The sequence below is a fragment of the Colobus angolensis genome, unplaced genomic scaffold, assembly GCF_000951035.1.
Source record: "Colobus angolensis palliatus isolate OR3802 unplaced genomic scaffold, Cang.pa_1.0 Scaffold48, whole genome shotgun sequence".
In the NCBI taxonomy this organism is placed as follows: domain Eukaryota; kingdom Metazoa; phylum Chordata; class Mammalia; order Primates; family Cercopithecidae; genus Colobus; species Colobus angolensis.
The window spans coordinates 2,881,195-2,904,476 of record NW_012118265.1 but is presented as its reverse complement, the minus strand read 5'-3'; the positions used below and the strand labels follow the sequence as shown (position 1 = coordinate 2,904,476).

The 23,282-nt window shown below is 42.0% G+C and overlaps 1 protein-coding gene across 1 annotated transcript in view; it reads right to left on the bottom strand.

The window, feature by feature from the left end:
* Positions 1-22,102, bottom strand: part of TM4SF4 (transmembrane 4 L six family member 4) — a 28,313-nt gene extending 6,211 nt beyond the window's left edge. The window contains exons 1-3 of the mRNA XM_011958937.1: positions 21,024-22,102; positions 20,157-20,246; positions 8,361-8,497 (exon numbers count right to left, since the gene is read on the bottom strand). Of these exons, the coding sequence (XP_011814327.1) occupies positions 8,361-8,497; positions 20,157-20,246; positions 21,024-21,197 (401 nt within the window). The 5' untranslated portion in view covers positions 21,198-22,102. The remainder of the gene's footprint in view (positions 1-8,360; positions 8,498-20,156; positions 20,247-21,023) is intronic.
* Between the last annotated feature and the right edge of the window lie 1,180 nt (positions 22,103-23,282).

Genomic DNA, 23,282 nt, shown 5'->3' with positions numbered 1-23,282 from the left:
AAGCAGTCTAGTCTACTGGAAAGAGCTGGTATTTTGGATTCAGATGAACCGGGCAGTCCCGTTAATAGCTATGTATTCCTCATGCAAGTTACTCACCTCCTTTAGCATCAGTTTCTTTCTTTTTCTCTTAAAAAAAAAAAAATAGACATGGAGGTTTCACTGTACTGCCCAGGCTGGTCTCAAACTCCTGAGGTCAGCCCTCCCACCTTGGTCTCCCAGAGTGTGGTGATTACAGGTGTGAGTCACCATCCCAGCTAGTGTCAGTTTGTGTGTGTGTGTGTGTGTGTTTAAATCTATATAACGGACTAAGAACCACATCACAATTGTGAGAATTCACTGAGATGATACACCTTCTGCATAGTTGTGTGAGATTGTCCTTTTTGTGTGAGATTGCCACATTAACGACGGCAGCATCACCAGATTTCAAGAATTTAGGGCCTGCTTCTTACCAGAATGGTGATCAATCTTTTCCTTCAGCTCAGCAAACTTGGAAGCAATGTGACCTGTGTGACAAGCAGCAGAAGGGCGTAGCTAGCACTGATTTGGCCTGGGTGGTGCTTCATTTTAGCAGTGAAGCCAGCTGCTCCCATTGGTGGGTCATTTTTCTGTTACCAGCAATGTTGCCACTACAAAAATATTTGACAGATGCGTTCTTAACACTGAAAACCCCATTTTCCCCAGGAAGAGCTTGCAACATGGTGCATTTTAACAGACCTTAGTTGTAACATTGACTGGAGCAAAGGTGACCACCATGCTGGGTTTGAGAACACCAGTTTCCACTTAGCACATAGGTACCAATATCACCAACTCTGTAGACATATGGAGGGGCAAGATGCAAGGGCTTGTCAGTTGTATGAGTTGGTGGTAGGACACAGTCCGGACCTTCAAGCAGCATGTTCCACTGGCATTGCCATCTTCATGGGTGACTTTACATCCCTTGAACCAAGGCATGTTACTACTTGGCTCTAGCATATTGTCACCATTCCAACTGGAAATTGATACAGATGCTGCTGTGCTGGGGTTGTAACCAATTTTCTTAATGAAAGAGCTAACTTTCTTAATGATTTTCTCGTGTCTCTTCTGACTGTAGAGTGGCTCGGTGGAATCCATTTTGTTAACATCAACAATTGGTTGTTTCATCCCCAGCGTGTAAGCAAGAAGGGCATGTTCATGGGTCTGCCCATAGAGATATCAGCTTCAGATTCACCAACACCAGCAGCAACAATCAGGATAGCACAGTCAGCCTGAGATGTGCCTGTAATCATGTTTCTGATAAAGTCTCTGTCCTGAGCATCAATGACTCATGCAGTATTTGCTGGTCTCAAACTTTCACAGGGTGATGTGTCACACTCACACTCATCTTACCATTTATTCAAGACCCAAGCATACCTGAAGGAGCTCTTTCCCTTCTTAGCATCAAATTCATCGATGGTTCTTTGGTAGATTATACCACATTTGTTGATCAGTTGGCAAGTAGCAGTGGACTTACCTGAATCTACGTGTCCAATAGCGACAATATTGATATAAGTCTTTTTCCTTCCCATTTTGGCTTTGATTTAGGGGTGGTTTTCATAACACCTGTGTTCTGGTGGCAAACCCATTGTGAAAATGCCTTTTTTCTTTTTTCAACATGAAACACCCGTCTTTCTGTTCTGCATTTTTCCATTTAGTCCTTTCTATCTTTACAATTTTAAAACTTGGTAATTATAAAAGGTTATAAAGATACAATATTTTCCAGGCACACTTTATGAAGAAAAGATCCTGAGGTGAAAGAACTGGCAATCCTGAGTCCCGGGCCTCTTTGGAGAGCCTGTACAGCAGTGGGATGACAGCACCTCCTGGTGGTGGGATTTGTGAAACGTTTATGGGGGAAAGCAGAAGCAAGGATTGAATTTGGGTGGCTGGAGAAATCATGAGTCCTTCTCCTGCTGCAGCCTCACCCCTCACAAAACACCACATAGCCACACTCAGGCCCTTCTTCTCTCCCCTCAAACTCTCTGGTTCTGGTGGTCTTTGAGACTCTGGCAAAAAAGGCTGTGTTCACGTTCAGTTTGATCATTGTGTCCAACTCCCCAAACCCAGGGAGAGAGGGGTCCTGAGTTTTTCATGGACCTGGCAGTGAAGCAAGGAGGGCAGAAGCAGTTTAGATGCACTTAACGATGTTTTAAAGCATCCAGTTATTATGCAGGTGTTTCCACTGGAGCTATAGTAATACCATCAACATGGGAGCAGAAAGCCACAAATTTCACAGAACTCTCTTCTCAGCTGAGGACAGGAACCAGGGGGCCCGAATATGCATGCTTTGCTGGCCTGCTCTGTCTGATGAGTTCAGATGCCACCTCCTCTGGAAGAAGCTCCACGATGCTTCTGCCCTCAGCCTGGGTTTGGTTTCCTTCTGTGCTCCCCAGCGCTCTGTGTTTCATCCCTGTTGTACAGAGCCCCTGGACCCCGCGCTGCCACCAACTGTCCATTTGTTTGTCTTCTCTTCAGGACTATAAGCTCCCAAGGGCAAAGACCATGTGCCACTGTCTCTGTCCCCAGTTCCAGCACAGGGAGTGCTTCATAGATAGCAGCAGGTCTCATTTCCTGGGTCCTCTGTGCCAGGCTCTGGGCTAGCTGCTTTCCATCATCTTTCCTAATGTTCCAAGGAGATGCTACTTTACTTGAACAGTACTTGGCATAAGTACTTGGCATAGTACTTCAGTAAACAATCACTGAATGAATGAACATATACCCATTTTACAGATTAAGAAGTGAGGCTAATAAATGGAAGTGCCTGGGTTTGATCTTAGGTCTGTCTGACTCCAAAGCCATTGCTCTTACCCATTACACAAATGCCCTTTGTTGGAGCAGTTATGTCCTTAGCATATTTGAAATGATTTATTTATGACATTTGATTTATACATCTATAATAGTATGTGAATCAAGGGTTACTTATATCACAATAAAGAGTTTTTTTGAGCCTTATCTATGTCTGGTTGAAAGGATTGAAATTAAGTCAAATAAATCATTATAAAAGCATAACAATTTTAAAGTTTTAATGCATGAAAATAAATTCCACTACAATAATACTTTATATTCATAAAAATGAATAATAAGGCTGAATCAAGGAAGTATGTGGTAGGAACTGTGCTGAGTGCTTTATGTACCTCGTGTTATTTACTCTCAACTGAACCTGTGACGTGCATGTTGCTGTTACTCACATTCATTTCACAGATGAAGCCTGAGAGATAAATGGTATATGGCAGAGGTGTGGCTAGACCCTAAGTCAGCCAAGGGCAAAACTGGCTCCTAACATTTGTGAACTGTTTCTGGTTCATTAAAGCTAAGATTACATGGTGCAAATCCAGTATCATCCTATTAAGGTGGCTTTCAGCTCTTGGGAATATGTTCAAAAGCAGCTTGTGATATTCTTTGCTAATAAGTAATTTCTGAAGTGCAAATGCAGATGGTCTTAGCTGAATGTCAAGGCAGAACATTTAACTGTGTTCAGTTCAGTGTCGTGGTGTCTGAACCACAGATGTGAGGGTGCTCTCCTTGCCCTTGACTCTTTCTAAGGAGGTGGAGAGTTGCAGCCTGGCCCAGTAGTGCCATGCGTGGACTCCTGGCTCTTCCTCTATTTCCCCTCCTATGGCTGTCCCCACACCCTGTGCAGGCTGCTTTCATTTCAGCAGCTCAGGGTCAAGGGAGGGATGGCCAATTGTCTCAGGGAGGAAGACCTTGGATGGGAGGAGGCTCTAACTCAAAGGAAGCCAAGAGGGTGTATTTCAAAATGCCCAGGTTTCTTTTTCCTTCTAGGGTGTTTCTTTAATATGGTTCTCAGGACAGAACACGTTAACTACCTTTGCTCCCTCCCTTAATATTATAATCAACAAACATTTCTGAGGAAAACAGTGCTAAATGCTACGACATTGCAGAGCCCTGGATTTTGTGCACTAAATTTGAAATCTCAGAGTCCACCTTGATTAGCTTCCCCTTTTCTCCTCACACCTAAACCTGATGACTCCATTTCAAACACTCTCTGAAATTTGTCTTTTTTGAGCCCCAATTCTGCTGCCTGGGTGATGTTCACCATCTTATGTGGATTATGATGCCAGCTTTTATCTCTCTTTAGTTCCCGAACCCTCCTATTTACTTTCCACATCACTGGCACCATCATGCCTCTAAAAGTCCAAAGTAGCCATGCCATGTCTTGCTTGAAGTCCTCTGCTGTGCCCTGATGTCCTGAAGGTCTGGCTGCCTCTCAGTCTCACCACATCGTGTGGTGGTCCCTTCTGCAAATCTCTCCTCATTCACACTGAGCTTCTGCCACGCAGTGCTCTGATGTTCCCTAAGCATGTCAGCCTTTTCATGCCTGAAATGTGTTTCTCCTCCCTCACTGGAAGGCAAACTTCTGCTCATCCTCCAAAATCAGCCCATGTCACCTTCTCGAAGAAGGTTCCCCCACACTCCTCCATCTCACACTTTCTGCATTATGAGGATCTGTTCCATGTGTTCACCCTAACCCACATGCTGATAGGGCAGGAACCATGTCTATTCATTTTTTGTTCCATGTTTGGGATAGGCTTCGGCACAAAATAAGATACTTACTACACACACACACACACATATATAGATTTTTTTTTTTTTTTTTTTGAAACAGGGTCTGGCTCTGTTGCCCAGGCTAGAATGCAGAGGCATGATTATGGCTCACTGCAGCCTCAACCACCTGGGCTCAAAAGATCCTTCCACATCAGACACCTGGAGTAGCTGGGACTACAGGCATGCACAACCATGCCGAGCTAATTTTTTAATTAAAAAAATTTTTTTTTCTTTTTTTGTAGAGGGGCGGTGGGGTGGGAAGGTCTCCCTATGTTGCCCAAGCTGGTCTTGAACTCCTGGGCTCAAGCAATCCTTCCACCTCAGCATCCCAAAGTGCTGAGATTACAGGCATGAGCCACCACTCCCAGCCAACTAAAAAAAGAATCTTGCTACTAATTACTAGCCATGGAGCTCTGGGAAAGTTAACCTTTTTCAGCTTCATTTTTCTCTTTCAGGGATAAAAATTCTTCTCAGATTTATGAGGAAGATTAGGTGAGATAATGCACATAAAAACACTTAGCACTTAATCATTGGGAAGAAAAAGAAGAAGGAAAAGGAAGAAGAGGAGAGAAAGAAAAAAGAGAAGGAAAAGAAGAAAAGGAAGGGAGGGAAGAGGAAGAAGAACAAGAAGAAGAAGAAGCAGTTGCCACCACGGCTGCCCTTTGGTAATAAGGAACAAATGACAACTGTCTCGAGTTTTCTTGTTTTGGCTCATACAAGTGACTGATCCTTTCTAGTCTCTGAGCAGCTGTGTATGAGTGTTAGGTTTCCAGCTATAACAACAGTCACTATATGCTGATTGGATAAGAAGATTCCACAGACCCTTTTAAACTATCAGATACCAGTATAGTACAGTATAGTAAAAGGAGTAGGAGGTAGAATCCCATGAGTTTTGCCAACAGGGAATCTAGGCAAAAAGCAGACAGTATGAGTCAATATAAATTGTGTTCTAGAAAAAACACTGTGACTTCGAGTGAGAAAACTTGGATTTGAGCTTCTGCCATTAAGAAACTGTATTCCTCTTTTCAAGTCACTTGTCCTCTCTGAGCCTCGGCTATCCTGCCTCTGAAGGAGAGTTACATAATCTCATGAACTTTTTGTGAGGATCAAATGAAACAATGTAGGTAACAGCACTTTGTTAACTGAAAACACCAAGCAATAGAAAGTTCAGTTACTGCCGTAAGAAATTCAAGGTGAACTTCTGCCGTCAGAGGGAAGATTTGGAGCTGACAGTGGTAGATAATATCAAAAAGGAATGTGAGTTCTTGTCTCAGAAGGGAGGAAACAGGATTTGAGGAGACAACAGAATGCTGCTGAAGGTTTGCCAGATGGCAAAGAGGGTACAGTGAGACCTGGGCTCATCCCCTGAAAGCCCTTCCTGTAGCCATCATGGCATATTTTATACCTTGCACAAAGAGCAGCCTTACATCTTACATGGGATTAAATTAAAACATAAGTAGTCAAAATCATTCTTAAATAGCCCATAAATCATCTGGAAACTGTGATATATACGGTTTTATAATATATCCCTGTACAGTAATTTTTGATCACATTATAGTTTGAAGCAGCTGTACAGATGTCTTGGTGTTCAAATCATTCTCCCTTCAGGTAATTATCAAAGCTGTACAGTGAACAGAAGATAAATAGAGAATTCTGAAATGTTCCCACTTGCCTGCAAGGTTTACCCTATTCTGTTTTTATTATTAAATATTTATAATCTGGTACCTGTTCTTGATACTAGTTAGTTGCTTTTGTGAGGGGTAGATAAAATAACATAGTTGAAAGTATCTATTACAGAGCAATGCACAATAAATGGCTGCAATGAGAATGAAAACTTGCTTCCCCAGAAGTACTAATATGGGGAACTTCCAAAAGTGATTTCCTGTCCTTCCCTCACTTTGGCATTTCGTGGGGCGGCCCACAGGCCAGCTGTCACTCCTGACCTTGGGCATTGATCCCATCCCATCCCAAGCAGGGCGTGCGTGTGTGAGGGGAGGGTGTTAAGTTCTGCAGTCAGAACATGTGAGGCCATTGTATGGCTTTGGAGTGTTGTTTGGCATCTGTTGTGTTTTCTTTCTCCCTCCTCTGTTTTGGACATAGATTTATTTCAACTGACTTTGACTTTCTAGGGTAGTATTATTCACATAACAGAAAAAGAAAAATATGTTTACTGCAGCATTGATGTTGTTGCTGGAATTAATACAGGGCTCCTTGAAGCAAGACATTATCTGTAGCTTCACACACACACCCCTAGGTGGAGAGAGTGAGCTGTCAGGGGAAGAGCCTCAATGGGGGCGGGTTGAGGGGCTCAGCCTGCTGGGATCTGAGTTCGATGCTCAAGCAAGCCAACCCCATGGTAGCGTAGCCCCAACAGTCCTCTCTGCATGATAAGAGGGCTTTTCACACAGTAGACTAAATGTATTTGGAAACTGCTGCACAAGATATGAGGATGTTAGAGACGTTGTATTGCTTAACTATGAGAAAGGTGAGGATGTTTCATATGGGACATCTGTGAACAAGCCAAGACTGTGTATCACAGAGAGCTAGGCCCCTTCACTTCCCCAACCTGAAGCCATTCTTAAGGTTCTTTAGACTCTCACAGTAAATGAATACGTAGAGGTTTGAGTTAATATATTGGTGTTCTACAGATTATTTTTAGACATGAATCCATTCTTCATGTGCAGGAAGACCCGATAATTATATTTCCTGACTCTGTGGGATGTGCCAGTCCCTGTCAGACAGAGGGGCTGAGATGGTGAATGAACCAAAAATGCTCCAAGCCCCCCTTGGAGGTTAAAGTCTAGTGCAGCTTGGCCTGACAGATCCATTTACCATGATGGAAATGTTCTAGATCTGTGCTATTTAATACAGTAGCTACAAGCCCTATATGGCTGCTGGGTACTTGAAATATGGCTAGTGTGATTAAGGAACTGTATTTTTAACTTTATTTCATTTAAATTAAATTGAATTTAAGTAGTTCCACATGGCTGCTGGCTACTGCACTGAACAGTGCCGTCCTGGTCAGTGCAGGACAGAAAGATGTGTACTATGAAAGGCTAAGACTTGAAGTTAGAAGTCCTGAGTTTGAGTCTGGCACTGTCCTCGACTCACAATGTGACTTTGAAGCTCGTTGAACTTATTAAACCTGCCTTGGCACAGAGTAATTACCTCTTGAGGTTACTGTGAAAATTAAATTAAATTATAAATTTGTGGGATAAAGGTCTTTACAGCCTACAAAGTACCATGAAAATATGAAATGTTATTTTAATGAGGCTATTACCATTAACACGAGAAACCTACAATGATTTCAATGTCATTTTCTGTACATTTGCACTTAAATGATTGTTTAATTATAGGCAATTTGGGGTATTAGTGAAAGCCCTTGGGCCCAGTTAGTGAGTAATTATTCTTGTTTTCTATTATAAGATTTGCAACAAAAACTATTACTCTGTTTATTAATACTATTAGTTGCCTTGTGTTGCTGCTAATAAATATTTGGGTGCAAGTGATGACACAACAAATCTCTTCCTTCCCTCAGGCTAAAGGAGGCATCCATCCTCTTTTAGTTATTTCTCCTGGGATCTGTCAAAGGAGCAATTCGAAGTGAGATTCTATGCAACTTTGCTGTACTCCACAACTCCAGCTCTGCTGCAAAGGAGCACCAAGCCTGAGACTTGCATAAGGATGAAGACATGACATTGTGTGCAGTCTCCCCTTGGGCAATTTATCTGCCCATGCCCCTTGTGGTGACAGGTGGGCATTGCAGGGTGTGGTCTTACCCGTCGTGGAAGGGGTAGCCCCATGTATTATTGGCCATGAGGCATTTAGGACCCTTGTTGATTGAAATGGCTGAGACAATAAACGAGTATCCAGCTCCCAAGAATCCAACCACAGCAAATATCGTGGAGGTGAACATCTGAAAGAGAGGAAGAGAGACAGTCAAATTCTCCAGGTGGTCCAGAGGATACACTCAGCAAACCTAATCCACCTGCTGTTGAACATGGTGACTAGAAGAAGTTATGGGGTAAGAGCTAGTCTTTATAGTAGATGGGGCCTGTGGGGTCTTCTAGAATGAATTTTGGTATCTTCTTTTCCCTTCTTCATTCCCATTTCCATTTCTTTTTCACATTTTCATTGATGATGGAGGTATTGATTCTGTTACCTTTGAGCCATGGGCTTTTAATCTTGTTAAAGATAAACTCTCCTCCCCAGGGCTGTTATAGAAAGCCAATCTATGATAGAATCAAAGAACCTTAGGATTGGCAGTAATCTTTTTTTTTTTTTTTTGAGACGGAATTTCGCCCTTGTTGCCTAGTCTGGAGTGCAATGACATGATCTCAGCTCACTGCAACCTCCACCTCCCAGGTTCAGACGATTCTCCTGCCTCAGCCTCCTGAGTAGCTAGGATTACAGGCATGGGCCACCATGCCCGGCTATTTTTTGTATTTTTAGTAGAGACAGGGTTTCACCATGTTGGCTAGGCTGGTCTTGAACTCTTGACCTCAGTTAATTTGCCTGCCTTGGCCTCCCAAAGTGTGGGGATTACAGACATGAGCCTCCGCACCTGGCCCGGCAGTAATCTTAGAAGTTTTCTGGTCAAATTATCCTGCTAAGGCCAGTCACTATGGTGTCTCAAGTGACAGGCAGGTTCTACTTATGAAAAAGAGTAAAAGTTTAGAACCCCTCCTCACAGGCCCTCATTACTTTCTTTGAGGCCAAAAAGATCAAGTCTAACCTGTCTTCCATTTAGCATCAGTCTTTAAAATATCTGAAGATTGCCTTGACATCTTTCACCCCTTCCACCCTTGGAACGTTTTCTCTTCTTTAGGTTAAACAATCCAAAAAATTCCATTCTTTTAAATATTTTTCTATGATGGAGATTAATTAATGAAAAACAGATTAGACTACCATTTTTTCTTCATTTTTAAAATCAAAATAGAATTATTGACTGCAAAAGGCAGAAGCAATCCTGGAGTCCAACTAGGTTAACTCCCTCTTACGGATGAAAAAACGTAGGCCCAGGGATGTTAAGAACTTTTGCAATATCCATTCTAGACAGTAACTAGAAAGTAGCATGAAAACATTTAAAATTTTGGAGAAACAGGCAGAAAACGATCACCTTTATTGCTTTGATGACAAAGCACAGGGTTTAAAGTCAGCAGACCCAGACCCAGGCTCATATCTCAGCTTTGCTAGTTTTCTCTGATGTAATGACTTTGCATAATGAATGTGTCCTCAGAGCTTTAGTTTTATCATCTTAAAATGGGCGTGATAGAGCCCACCTAAAATGTCTATTCTGAGCATTAGACATGGCAACCTAAGTTAAACGTCAGCTATTTTCCCTTTCCCCTTTCATGTTATTAACAATATTATCATAGTACATATCTGGGATGGGGTGGGGTTTGAAGGTGAAGAGGACCTGATTGTGCCTGGGTGATTGGAATCTATGTAATAATGGAGTTCTACTTTAGCTGGTATCCATTTTCATATCATAAATCAATGTATTTTGGATGCAACTTTTTAAAAAATTCTTTTTAATAGAAAATTTAACTCTTTTGCCAACTCATCTGATTGATGCAACGTTTTAATACCGAGCTCTAACTTCACGTGCTTTGTCTGACTCTCCTTGTAGAACTGACCTTTCATTCTTCATCTCTTCCAACCCCTGTTCTCTAGATTGCACAAACTTCTATCACAGCACAATGCCTCTAATACAATAATGCATAGGGTTTTGTTGTTGTTGTTGTTTAGACAGGGTCTTGCCCTGTCACCAGGCTGAGTGCAGTGGCGCAATCACGGTTCACTGCAGCCTCAACTTCCTAGGCTCAAGTGATCCTCCCACCTCAGCCTCCTAAGGAGCTAGGACTACAGGCATCCACCACCATGCCCAGCTAATGCATAGCTTTTTATGGCTGTCTTCTCCAAATACAGCATAAGTTCCTTGAAGTCACGAACAATAAGTTATCTGAAGATAGGGCATTGTTCCAAACTTAGCATAGTCTTACAGTTTTTCTTCTTCCTAGCTTATCAAAGTCACTGGATAACGACTTGTTGCATGTTTTCAATGGCTAAGGTTTCATATTACTAACTGTTTAGATTTTTTCCCTTATCGTTTATGCTTAGGGTATCTAAATCCACTCTCAGCAGCAAGAACATTCATGACTTTAACCTAGGTCAGAAGTAAGTGAACATTTTGGCCAATTTCTCATATTAGAACAGGCAATCTCTTTTCCAAAGGATGTATGATTGAATAAGTTTGAGAATTGCTGGATTACATAAATAAGTTTCATTCCTGCTGCACTTCTAAAAATATAGTACTTATGAGACATGAATTTGTGTAACCTTCTGAGAAGGAAATCTACTATGTATGCTGGAATATAAGGAAAATCATTCACTCTCACATATTCCTCAGAAATGAGGGAATTACCTTAGAGTTGAGTCCTTATTTCATCTATCAGGCAATAAAGTATTTCCTCAAACACTTTATTTTGAATAACCAAGTACTGCGCAGAGAAGACATCAATCAGAAACAACTCAATCATTGTTAGATGACAGAATTGTGTTAAAAACTTTTTCTTAACACATATTTATTAATTGTTATAAAAAGGTTGACCCCATAGTTCCTAGTTCTGGATATTATAGTTAACAAACCTTTTAAAGGGCATTCTAGGCCTGGCGCAGTGGCTCACAACTGTAATCCCAGCACTTTGGGGGGCCAAGGCGGGCAGATCACGAGGTCAGGCGCTCAAGACCAGCCTGGCCAATATGGTGAAACCCCACCTCTACTAAAAATATAAAACAGATTAGCTGGGCACGGTGGTGCGTGCCTGTTGTCCCAATTACTCAGGAGGCTGAGACAGAAGAATTGCTTGAACCTGGGAGGCGAAGGTGGCAGTGAGCTGAGATCATACTACTGCACTCCAGTGTGGGCAACAGAGCGAGACTCCATCTCAAAAAAAAAAAAAAAAAAATAGCAGGGTGAGGTGCCTATAATCTCAGTTACTCAGAAGGCTGAGGCAGGAGAATTGCTTGAGCCCAAGAGGCAGATCTTGCAGTGAGCCGAGATTGCGCCACTGCACTCCAACCTAGGTGACAGAGCAAGACTCCATCTCAAAAAAATAAAATAAATAAATAAATGGCATTCTAAAATAAGCACACTTCGTGTTGATAATTGTGGAGATCATTACTATATACCTGTAGGAGGAATGTTTGAACATTGTCTTTGTCTTTTGAGAGTTGATATTTGTGACTAAGGGTGAAATTTTCCCTGACAACATCATGCATAGACACATAAATGTTGTATTCAAACTTAAATGGAAAAGAAGATGTGCTGTGGGAGCCTTTTGATGGTTCAAAGTGTGTCTTTAGTAGTAGCAAAGACATTGATGAGAAGAAACATGAATATTTATTTATTTTAAAATAAATGGGCCGGGCACAGTGGCTGAAGCCTGTAATCCCAGCACTGTAGGAGGCTGAGGTGGGCAGATCACTTGCTCCCAGGAGTTCAAGCCCAGCCTGGGCAACATGGTGAAACCTCATCTCTAGAAAAGCTACAAAAATTAGCCAGCCATGGTAGTGCACGCCTGTAGTCCCAGCTACTCAGGAGGCTGAGAATTGCTTCAGCACGGGACACGGAGGTTGCAGTGAGCCGAAATCACACCACTGCACTCCAGTATGGGTGACAGAGTGAGACTCTGTCTCAATAAATAAATAAATAAATAAATAGGAGAAATGTCAGTTCACAATCAATATATTAAAATTATTTCATATTTTATATAACATGATTTAAAATATGTTTATGTCACTGAAAGTTTATATATTATTTTTGGTTAAAGAGCTTTTTTGAAGTTTCTTCATGGGAAAATAAGACATGGTTTTATGTTCTGATTTGCCTTATATCTGCAGTTGAGTATCCATGGTACTTGCAGTTTTCCATTCTTATTGGATCCCATAAGTTTTTTTTTTTTCCTGTGAGTGTTTATAAGAAAACACTTTGGAAAATGCTGCTACAATTTTTTTTTTTTTTTTAGTTTATTTTAAATAGAGATGGGTCTCACTGTGTTGCCCAGGCTGTTCTCGAACTCCTGGTCTGAAGCCATCCTCCTTCCTTGTCCTCCCAAAGTACTCGGATTACAGTACTGGGATTACTGAGCCAACATACCTGGCCTACAATTCTTACTGAGAGCTTATATGGCTGGTTTCCTGTTTCTTAGCTACCTCCATGCTCCAACTAAATTTCTGTTCCGTTAGATACAGCTAGTATAACTCTAGGACTAGAGCAAGTGAAATTTTACACTTAGGGCAGTTTCTTCTAATGCTACCTACTGCCCTTTCAGAAATAGGTTCTGAGTGGTCTGGAAACATTTGTTGACATACGGCAGATTGAGCTGTCCTCGTGAAAGACTAGGTGGTCACAGAGAAAAACAGATTCTATGAAGGAGGGGGGTCTCGGCACATTTTATGGATAAATCACAGGAAGCAAGATACATGCTGAGTCATGTTGCTTTAAGTTATTTCCCATTGGGAAGTCTTAGAAATGACAAATTCTCTAGAATCAATTCTTAGAGATATGATCAGTCGAAAAGCCAGCATAGAATAACTTCAATTTATCATGGGTTTCATGACACAAAATGTTAAAAGAAAGAAAGGCCAGGCTTGGCGGCTCACGCCTGTAATCCCAGCACTTTGGGAGGCCAAAGCTGGCAGATCGCTTGAGCCCAGGAATTTGAGATCAGTCTGGCCAACATGGTGAAATTCCATCTCTACAAGAAATAAAAAGATTAATGAGGGGTGGTGGTGTGTGCTTGTAGTCCTAGCTATTCAGGAGGCTGAGGTGGGAGGATCGCTTGAGCCCAGGAGGCAGAGGTTGCAGTGAGCTGAGACTGCACCATTGCACTTCTGCCAGGGCAACAGAGCCAGACCCTGTCTAGAAAAAAAGAAAAGAAAGGTTCTTGAGATCAAGTTGACTACATTAGAGAGTAGACACTTCAAAATTGGTATTATTTATAGTAAATAGGTAAAAGTCCTGGGATATCTCTGGAAGGAGACAGTAATTGAGAACAGTGGGGACCTCTGAGAAGGGAAGTTGGCAGACTTTGGAATCAGATAAGGGAGTCTTCCTTTGTGACTTTTGTGCCATGGGCATGCTGTACCTGGTCTAAGTGTATAAATGGTGAAGAACGACACTACTGTGTTGTGGCCAAAGGTATGGATTACAGGCAGATGGATCTGGATCTGAGTTCTGGTTCCTCCCTCACAATCTTGGGAAGTAATCTTTTTTATTCCAGTTCTTCTTCTGTAAAATAAGGCTCATTAATAAGTACTTGCCTTACAGATAATATGTAAGATAGCCTAACCAGTAAAGGTACACACCTCTTGAAGATCAGATCATCCCCAGGTGGGATAGGCTACTAGCAATCCCCAGTGCCTCACTGATAGGACACCTAGAATTATTTTTCCTGTTCCCAAGGTTTGGGTAATTTCCCATGACATTAGCAAGCACTTGATCAATGTCATTATTATATTATAGTATTTTTGTTATCATATCCTCACATGCACTTACTTGCCACAAATACAGAGAGCATAACTCTGGAGAGAAAAAATTCAACTGGCTAATTCCCTCATAGCTGCTCAGTGCACATATTCTGCTCACATTGTTAATGTGTATAGCATACACTGCAAATGTTTCCCTTGAAAGAAGACCTGCAATCATAAGTCCCCTAATTCACCAATTGCCAGCTTGAAGACCTCCCTTTCTGTTGGGCTCTGGAGACAGACAGGTACCATCAGATCCCAGCTCTGTCTCCACACATGGTGTGTCCTGGGGTCATGTAGGTGCTGATGTTGGCCAAAGCACATCCTGAGGGCATGGACATTCCTCCTTAGTAAGGAGGAATAGAGATTGCCTGAAGTCTTTTTTCTTCTTAAAAATTAATATCCTCTATTTTTTGCCTGGGCTAGGCTTGGGAAGGGAGTGGGGGAAGTGGCAGTCAGAAACTTAACTTGCAGGAGCCCCAGTTTCCTCATTTATAAAATGAGGAGTTTAATGCTGAACTCAGAGGGTTGTTGTGAGAACTGAGTGTGATAAATATGGAAAGCCCATTTTCTCTCCTAGGTGTTCACTTACTTCATTCATCCAACAAGTATTTATTGAGGATCTATGTGTCCTCCATACCCTAGGCACTTAGTTGGTAGTTCCCTCCTCTTCCCTTACACCAATGCTTGCAAAATCTTCCCCTAGAACTTACAACATCCTTATGAGAGATAGTAACTGCCATGATCTGTTTTATAGCAGAGGATTTTGAAGCATAGAAAATCTTTACTGAAGATGTCGGTGTGGTGGCTCACGACTGTAATCCCAGCACTTTGGGAGGCCAAGGCAGGCAGATCAAGAGGTCGGGAGTTTGAGATCAGCCTGGTCAATATAGTGAAAGCCTGTCTCTACTAAAAATACAAAAAATTAGTTGGGCGTGGTGGCTGGCGCCTGCAATCCCAGCTACTCAGGAGGCTGAGACAGGAGAATCGCGTGAATCCAGGACTCGGAGGTTGCAGCGAGCCGAGATTGCGCCACTGCATACCAGCCTGGGCGACAGTGCAAGACTCTGTCTCAAAATATAAATAAAAAAAAATAAAATATGTAGAAGTAGAATAAAAATAGGAGCTTAAGGAGAAAGCATCTGGAAAAAAAGAAATAAAATTCCACACTTTATTTTTTTCTTTCAATATATTCCATTTTTCTAAAGGAATGGTCTTAAATCTTCCTCAAGCTGGCCGTATTTCCAAGGAATGAGGAGGTAGATTAAGGATGCTTTTGGCCTGCAGGACCTCTGCAAGAGGGAGTCCTCAGAAATGCTCACTCAGGAGACACCTCTAGGGGGCACTGATGAGCCAGGCACGGGAAGAAGTGCTGCCCACAGCACACAGACTGCATTAGGATATGACCAAGACCTTTCTTCAAAACACGGAGGTTGATCATCTGGCCCTGCCTATGGGTGGGGTGGGCCTTGATCTATCTAATATGCTTTAAGGATAGTGAAATGCTTGCCTACCCAACACACGTCCTCATCAATCTACCTTTGGTCTCATTATTAAAGACACTCCTTTGAGTCAAATCCAAGATTTACAAAAGGCTCTTAATAAAACACATACTTAACATAAACGAGTTGACAAAATTAATTTGCTGCCCCACTGGGCCCTGAGAGATCCATTTTTTAGAAGGATTAGAGGGCAGGAGATGTTGACCAGCCACTGATATGCTGCCAAGAAGCCACTGGGAATCTTGGGTTTAGGAAGATGAAGCTGTGACCTGAAAACAAACCCAGGCCAGGGTTCTCACTATTTTTGCTCCAGGGCTCACTTTTTCTGGCTCTCCTTTAGCCTAATTTATTTCAAAGAGCGCAGGTCTTTGGAGCTGAACTTCATTTTCGCTCTGCCTCAGAGGAGAGCCATTTTCTCGGCTTTACCAAGAAACTATGAATCAGGTGATCCAAGATTCTTTCCAGCTTATTGTCTTGCTTTATCTCTGCAGCCACCACATCCTGCTTCTCCTATCTCCTACTTGGTTTTGCTACCCAAGGAAAGGGAAGAGAATGGTGCAGTGGGCCTCTGGGGAATGTTCCAGAAAGATATAATAAAGATGAGAGGAGAGAGAGAGGAGCCAGGAAAATAAATGACAGCGAGCAGACTGTAGAGAGGACAGAGGATTCAGCCTAGCAGCTGGTGGCCCAGTCTGTGTCTGCCTCACAGGCCGTTCCACCCGCAGGGCTTCCTGTGCACTGCTGCCTGTACAATGCTTCACAGAAGCCCCGTGTCCCTGAAGGAGCTGGAGCCTGGAGGGGAATGTGTGAGCCTTCGGAAAATAATTCAGAACTTCAGCAGTGTAGTTCTCTCCAAACTAGTCTGTAGTTTTTGCTTCTTGTCTGACAAAATGCAAATACCTCATTTTGGAAAAATGATTAGCCAGGTGAGGTGGTGAGCACTTGTAGCACCAGCTACTCAGGAGGCTGAGTGGGGAGGATCTCTGGAGTTCAGGAGTTCCAGAAGTTTGGGACCAACCTGGGCAACATAGTGAGATCCCCAACCACCTCAAAAAAAAAAAAAAAAAAAAAAAGAAGAAAGAAAGAAAGAAAGAAATGATTATTGCTTGATGCTCCAAAGCCTCAGAACATAACATTAAACAAACAAGAGTCTGAAGCAGGGGACATGAGCTCAATGGCCTTAGGGGCAGGAAAGGGACCCTAACTAAGTAGAGCAGCCAGGGTGGGCCCTATGGAGCTCAGGCAGGCCCAGTGAAGGCTGCTGTTGTGCCAAAATGCAGGCTAGGGGTGCCAGATTAATTTTTTATTTCTTGGGAAAAAAAGTCAGGTATCTAGATACTTTACGTTCTATCTCTGAATTTTTAAAAATTGGCAGCTGATTAAAAAACAAAACAATTGGCTGGGCGCAGTGGCTAACGCCTATAATCCCAACACTTTGGGAGGCCGAGGCAGGTGGATCACCTGAGGTCAGGAGTTCGAGACCAGCCTGACCAACATGGTGAAACCCTGTCTCTACTAAAAATAATAAAAAAAATAGCCGAGCATAGTGGCAAGCACCTGTAATCCCAGTTACTCAGGAAGCTAAGGCAGGAGAATTGCTTGTACCCAGGAGGTGGAGGTTGCAGTGAGCTGAGATTGCATCATCGCACTCCAGCCTGGGGGAAAAGAGTGAGACCTGATCTCAGCAAAACGAAACAAAATAAAACAAAAAATCAAAGACAAGAAATCCTTCTGCTGGCTACTCAGCATGTGGTCGACCCTGGCCCAGGGCAGCCATGCTAGGTGCCTTAGTTTACAGTCTGGCACAGCTGGTCCTTTGATGGACACTGCCTCGTCATTTGGATAGTCAGTTGGTTATGTGGAGGACTTACCCTCAACTCATGCCAACAGCAGCTTCCACATAGAGGCTTAGAGAGCCCCCACAGACAACTTGTACTGGGAAGACCAAATATTTCAGATCCTATTGACTCAAAACTTTCTTTTATGAAATGTACTTATAAAAACATTTTTTTTCGGCAGTGGCTCATGCCTGTAATCCCAGCACTTTGGAAGGCCGAGGCGGGCAGATCACCTCAGGTTGGGAGTTCGAGACCAGTCTGGCCAACATCATGGAGAAACCACATCTCTACTAAAAATACAAAATTAGCCGGGCATGGTGGCACATGGCTGTAATCCCAGCTCCTTGGGAGGCTGAGGCAGAAGAATCACTTGAACCTGGGAGGCAGAGGTTGCAGGGAGCCGAAATCGCACCATTGCACTCCAGCCTGGGCAACAAGAGTGAAACTCCATCTCAAACAAACAACAACAACAACAACAAAACAAACTTTTTTGCCTTCATCTTGGACTTCATTTATATCTAATTTTAAAAACCAAGTTTTGTTTAATACTTAGAATGCTATTTCACTTCTCACTGTGGTTATATGTAAACCTAAAAACAAAAATCGAGCAAACAAAAGATCCTGTATTTTATATTTGCCAGTCTTTAGCCTTTTACTCAACATCAGGTATGAAATGTTAGATTTCTAAAAGAAATGACTCTTCTTTCTTTTCATCCCTATTTTCTTAATTGCTAGTTTAAAAAAAATCCTCATCTCCAACTTCTATCCCCCAAAAGTTCACAACGTATAATGGGAAAACAAGTTATAAATATCTTCTTTTCATTTATAATTACATAAAATATCATTTGTTATATAAAACATATATTACATTATTACATTAAATTGTGGGTTTTAAAAAATCTCTTTGTAAATGATGATTTTAAATGTTAACATAACAATTATCAATATTTATTTGGGACTCATGATGTTATATTTTCTTTGACCTTTGAACTCACATGGAAACTGTAATGTACGCACATCGGACCAACCTCAGCCTTTCACATATGCTCAATATTTTTTGATTGAATAAATGAACAAATAATGCTAAGAAAGAAATGTTAAAAAGATCCTGCTTCAGAATGGATTGATGCACCTTTCCCTTTAGGAAGTTAAAGTAAATGTGGTTAATTCATTATTGTGGTTCATGAATCTTTTAGGTAGACATGTGAACCATGGGAGATTACAGGAGAAACTGGACTTCCTCATTTTTCAGACCAGTAATTCTAGTTCTACTATGCTTCATTTCTGCCTCATCAATATATCTAACTATTAATATTTTTTGTCAACTCTCATTTTATTCATTTATATCACTACATGAATGAAAAATTAGAATCACTGGCAGATAGAAACACAATATAATTGCATTTTAGTTAAATAATGTTGCATTTATTCCTGGAGCCTAAGACTTGTCCTCTCTTTGTTATAAAGGGAGATTATGAAGGGTAAAAAATAGTAAAGACGACTGGGCACGGTGCCTCACACCTGTAATCCCAGCACTTTGGGAGGCTCAGGTGGGTGGATTGCTTGAGTCCAGGAGTTTGAGACCAGCCTAGGAAATATGCCAAAACTCTGTATCTACTAAAAATACAAAAAATCAGCTGGGTGGGGTGGCGCACTTGTACTCCTAGCTACTTGGAAGGCTGAGGTGGGGGAATCACTTGAGCCCAGAAGGTCAAGAGGTCAAGGCTGCTGTGAGCCAAGATCTAGCCTGGGCAAACAGAGTGAGACCCTGCCTCAAAACAAAACAAAACAAAACAAACAAACAAAAAAAAAGAAAGAAAGAAAAGAAAAAAAGAAAGACTTATGTCTATCAAAATAAGATATATATTTTTTAAAGTATCAAAAGGATTGAAGGAGAATTGAATGAGAATGACATTCTATGCTGTTGAAAGATATAGCACATCTGTGTAGCACCAGAGCTTGTCCCATACTTGAGAAATTCTGGTCTAGTCCAGCTTCCTGCTTTATACATGAGCAAAGGGAGGCAGAGCAGTACAATGACTTGCTCAATTGTAGAATAGGTCCTATCCCCAAGTCCCAGCATTCTTTTCACTGCACCCTGGAACTCTGATACCTAATGTCTCTAGTTCACCGACTCAAAGATCGATGGCCGCATGAAACAAGAGAGGAAACAGAAGTCCTGAGGCAGAGCCCAGTGGAAGCCAGAGGTGCTGGGCCTCAGAGACAGAGAACACGGAAGTGGTGTGGGTGAGGAATCTAGAAGCCTACTGGGGAGGGGAGGATACCATCTTTTGTCCTGTCCCAAGTTCCCTTTGCAGATGAGGCAATTCAGGGCCAGAAAAGGGAAATGACTTGTCCAAGTTCTTATGGCCTCTCAGTGGTAGAGGAATGCTGCAGCCCCATCTCTGCCTTCCAGGATTGCATTCTGTATATGGGACCCCTCTGAATCTCCAGTTCTGACATCCTTGTCGGTTTGCAAAATCTAATACTGTATTCATACCCTGTAAGTATGAGGGCTATGGTATTTTGGAAAATTATTATTATTTCACACTGACAGGAAAAATCACAGTTTTATCCCTTCACCAACTGCTCCCAGAGTCCTGGCTGAAGCTGATAACTTGTCTCCATCCCCATGTTGCCCAGCACAAAAACACAGAGCACCCTGCAGTAATTCTAGTAGCTGCCCCCCATGGTAACTCACCGCAAATCGCTTCCCACAGCCCTCGTTGCCGCAGCACCCACAGCAGTCATTGTTCTTCAGGCCCAAGAACACCAGCGCAGGGAAGATCATCTACCAGCAAGAGAGGCACTTCAGAGAGAGAGTCCAGGAGTTGAAGGGAAGGCCCGAGCCTGCCTGACTGTATAAGGAGCCACATCCACAATGAGGGACTTGGAGGCCCAAAGGGAACGGCAAAGTAGCAGAACATGGCTGGAGGGGTAATGGAGTGTTATGGAGTACTTAGGTTCCATTTGGGGTGACTAACCAGCTTCAATGAAGCAGGGTTTCAAAATCTGAGTTTCCATTTAGATGGTGTGTTAGAAAAAAGAATAAGAAACTTGTCCTCAATTGTTGTGAAAAGTGAGTCTCTCTTCCTTTCACTCTCTCAAATGGAGGTTTCCAATTCTATTGGAAACCAGAGGTAAAGAAATCATTAGGTCCTAAGTGGAAGACGACTGCACCGACAACCGCTTCTCATGGTGGTTTTAAATCAATTTGCTTTTCTAGCGGGTTTGCATTGTGGCTTTGTTGTTGTTGTTATTGTTTTGGGCGCTATCTTGTTGGAATCAAGAAATTATGTGACCTTCACTTCAGTTCATGGCACTCAAATGACCCATGAGAACTGCCGACTCAAGTTTAGAAATTAATTACTTAGTAAATTTAGCTGATGTGTCCTTGTCAGAACCTAACAGAAAGGAGAAATAAATTAAGGCATTGACCTCTCATCATGCAATGCTTGAGCTTTTATTACCAACTAAATATCTCCCTGTTCAATAAGTACCTGATTTTAAAAGGATTAGGGGGAAGGGGAAATCTCCCTTAGGGGGATTTTAAGGCTTCTCTACTCACCAAGACACCGCTTCCTAATATTCCTCCGAAAAACCAGACCTCTTGGGAAAGGTGGTCGTTGTCATCTATCACTTTTCCTCCAGGAAAAAATAACAGGATGTTAGCCACGAAGCCAAATAAAGCAAGGGGAATGAGGGTGCCCCCCAGGCATCTGGCACAGCCCCCAGTGCACATGCTGGGGTGGTACAATACAGGTCAGCAATCAAAAGCTCCTCACTGCCTCCTTCACGGGGCCTCTTCAAGGGTTTTTGGCCAGAGAGTCCTTGTAATTGTGCCCAATTCAATCAGTATTTTGGGGCTGAGAACCAAATTTCTATGAACTGCGTCCTTGGAGTCGCTTCAGCTTCTAAAAAATAGCAGAACCTTGATGGCGATGGACATTTATACATTCTCCCTGACCTGAAGTGCTTTTTTTTTTGCACCCCCATAAATGAGATTACGTTCAGAGCAATCATTCAATCGCTTTGCCATGGAGACCAATAACCTCTGTTAATAATCCACCAGCACAGACAAGACACTCACATTGTTGCAATCGAAGACAGGGCTGGAACAAACAGCATTTAGAACCACTGCACCTTTAATCTGACAGTGCCCATGCTCAAATAAAGAAATATTTTCTCCAGACTCTTTATAAGTCACTAATATAATTGAGTTACATCCTGGTTAAAATCATGTCTCCCAAGTACTTAATGCTGTACAGTGCATGTCTTTGTCTTTTCCACCAAAAGCCTGGAATGCAGGGTTATCCAAAAGAGTTTCTGTTTTCCTCAATATGAAAATAATTTGATGGTCTAGTTGTGTATCATTGAGTTCAGACTTACAATAATTTTTTAAGGAAAAAAGTAACTGTTCATTTTATTGTCTGATTGCTGTATTTCTCTACTTGTTACCCAATGAAGTAATTAAGTTCTATCTTTTCCCTACATGATGTGATGGAATTAGCAAAAACAATTTTCCTAATCAACCCTTTCAGCTATGTCTTCCATATAGAAATAAATAAACCACCATTCACTAAGAGGGCTAAGGGGAAGAGGTCGGCATTGGGTACAGAGGGAGAGAAAAGGTCCTGAGGAGTTGACTGGGGAGAAGACACAGTTGGAAGGGCAGTTAGAGTGTGGGAGGCAGTAAAACACACCCCTATTAGAAAGTTTGCCAACTGCCAGGGGCATGATTCATTATTCATTTGCTTTGTGTCACTTAAGAAGGTCTCTGCCACGCCTGGACCAAGCTCTACATTATGCGATGGCCCTGCCTGGTACTAGTATTACATAACAGCTGAAGGATTAAGAGGTGGAACCGGAAGCCTTACCAGTTCTTCACTGAGAATCTAGAGGTTAAAATAGGTTGAATATTTTAGGAAGTCAAATTTTAGCTAAATAAAAAGCAAGTGACATTATTACCATGGTGAGACCTGTCCTCCCGTGGAATAGGCCACCTGCTCACAAGGAAGCCATGGACTGGGCTCTGCCAAGGCTCAGAGTCCCTTGGAAAGGGAAGCTGTGGGAAGGATTCCAGAGAAGTCAGACTGGATAAATGTTGAGGCTCCTTCTAAAATTTCTACAAAATGAGTACTGGTTGCTTTATAAAGATACTTAGAAATTTCAGGGTCAGGATGAGAAAGAAAGCAGAAAAACAGCAAATGTTTATTGAGCCATGTATAATATTCCAAGCACAAATGAGCACTTTAAATGTTCCTCACCCTTCTGTGAAGAAGGTATCATGCCCCCTTCACAAGTGGGGATGCGTCTGCTCAAAGTGATTTTTGCAAGGTCATCTCAGCAAAACAGGAAGAGCTAAGATTTTATTTTTTATTTATACATAATATTTTACACATTTATGGGGTATGTGTGATATTCTGCTACTTGTGTAGAATGTGTAGTGATTAAACCAGGGTATTTGGTGGTATCCATCACTGAATATTTATCATTTCTATGTGCTGGGAACAATTTAAGTCCTCTCTTCTAGCTACTTTGAAATCTGTAATACATTATCACTAACCATGGTCATTTCACTCTGATGTCAAACAATAGAGCTCATCTCTTTGGCTAACTGTATGTTTATACCCGTTAGCCTACCTCCCTTCACCTCTGGGTTGCCAAAACCCAGGCTATGGTCTCTCTCATAGATTTTCCCTTTCAAAAACAAACAAATAAACAACAAAACATCATCTTTTAAATATAAACAATAGAATGACACTGTGTGAGAGGTATATGCATACAGTGGGAAACACTTCCTTCTGAACACAACGACAAACTGTGA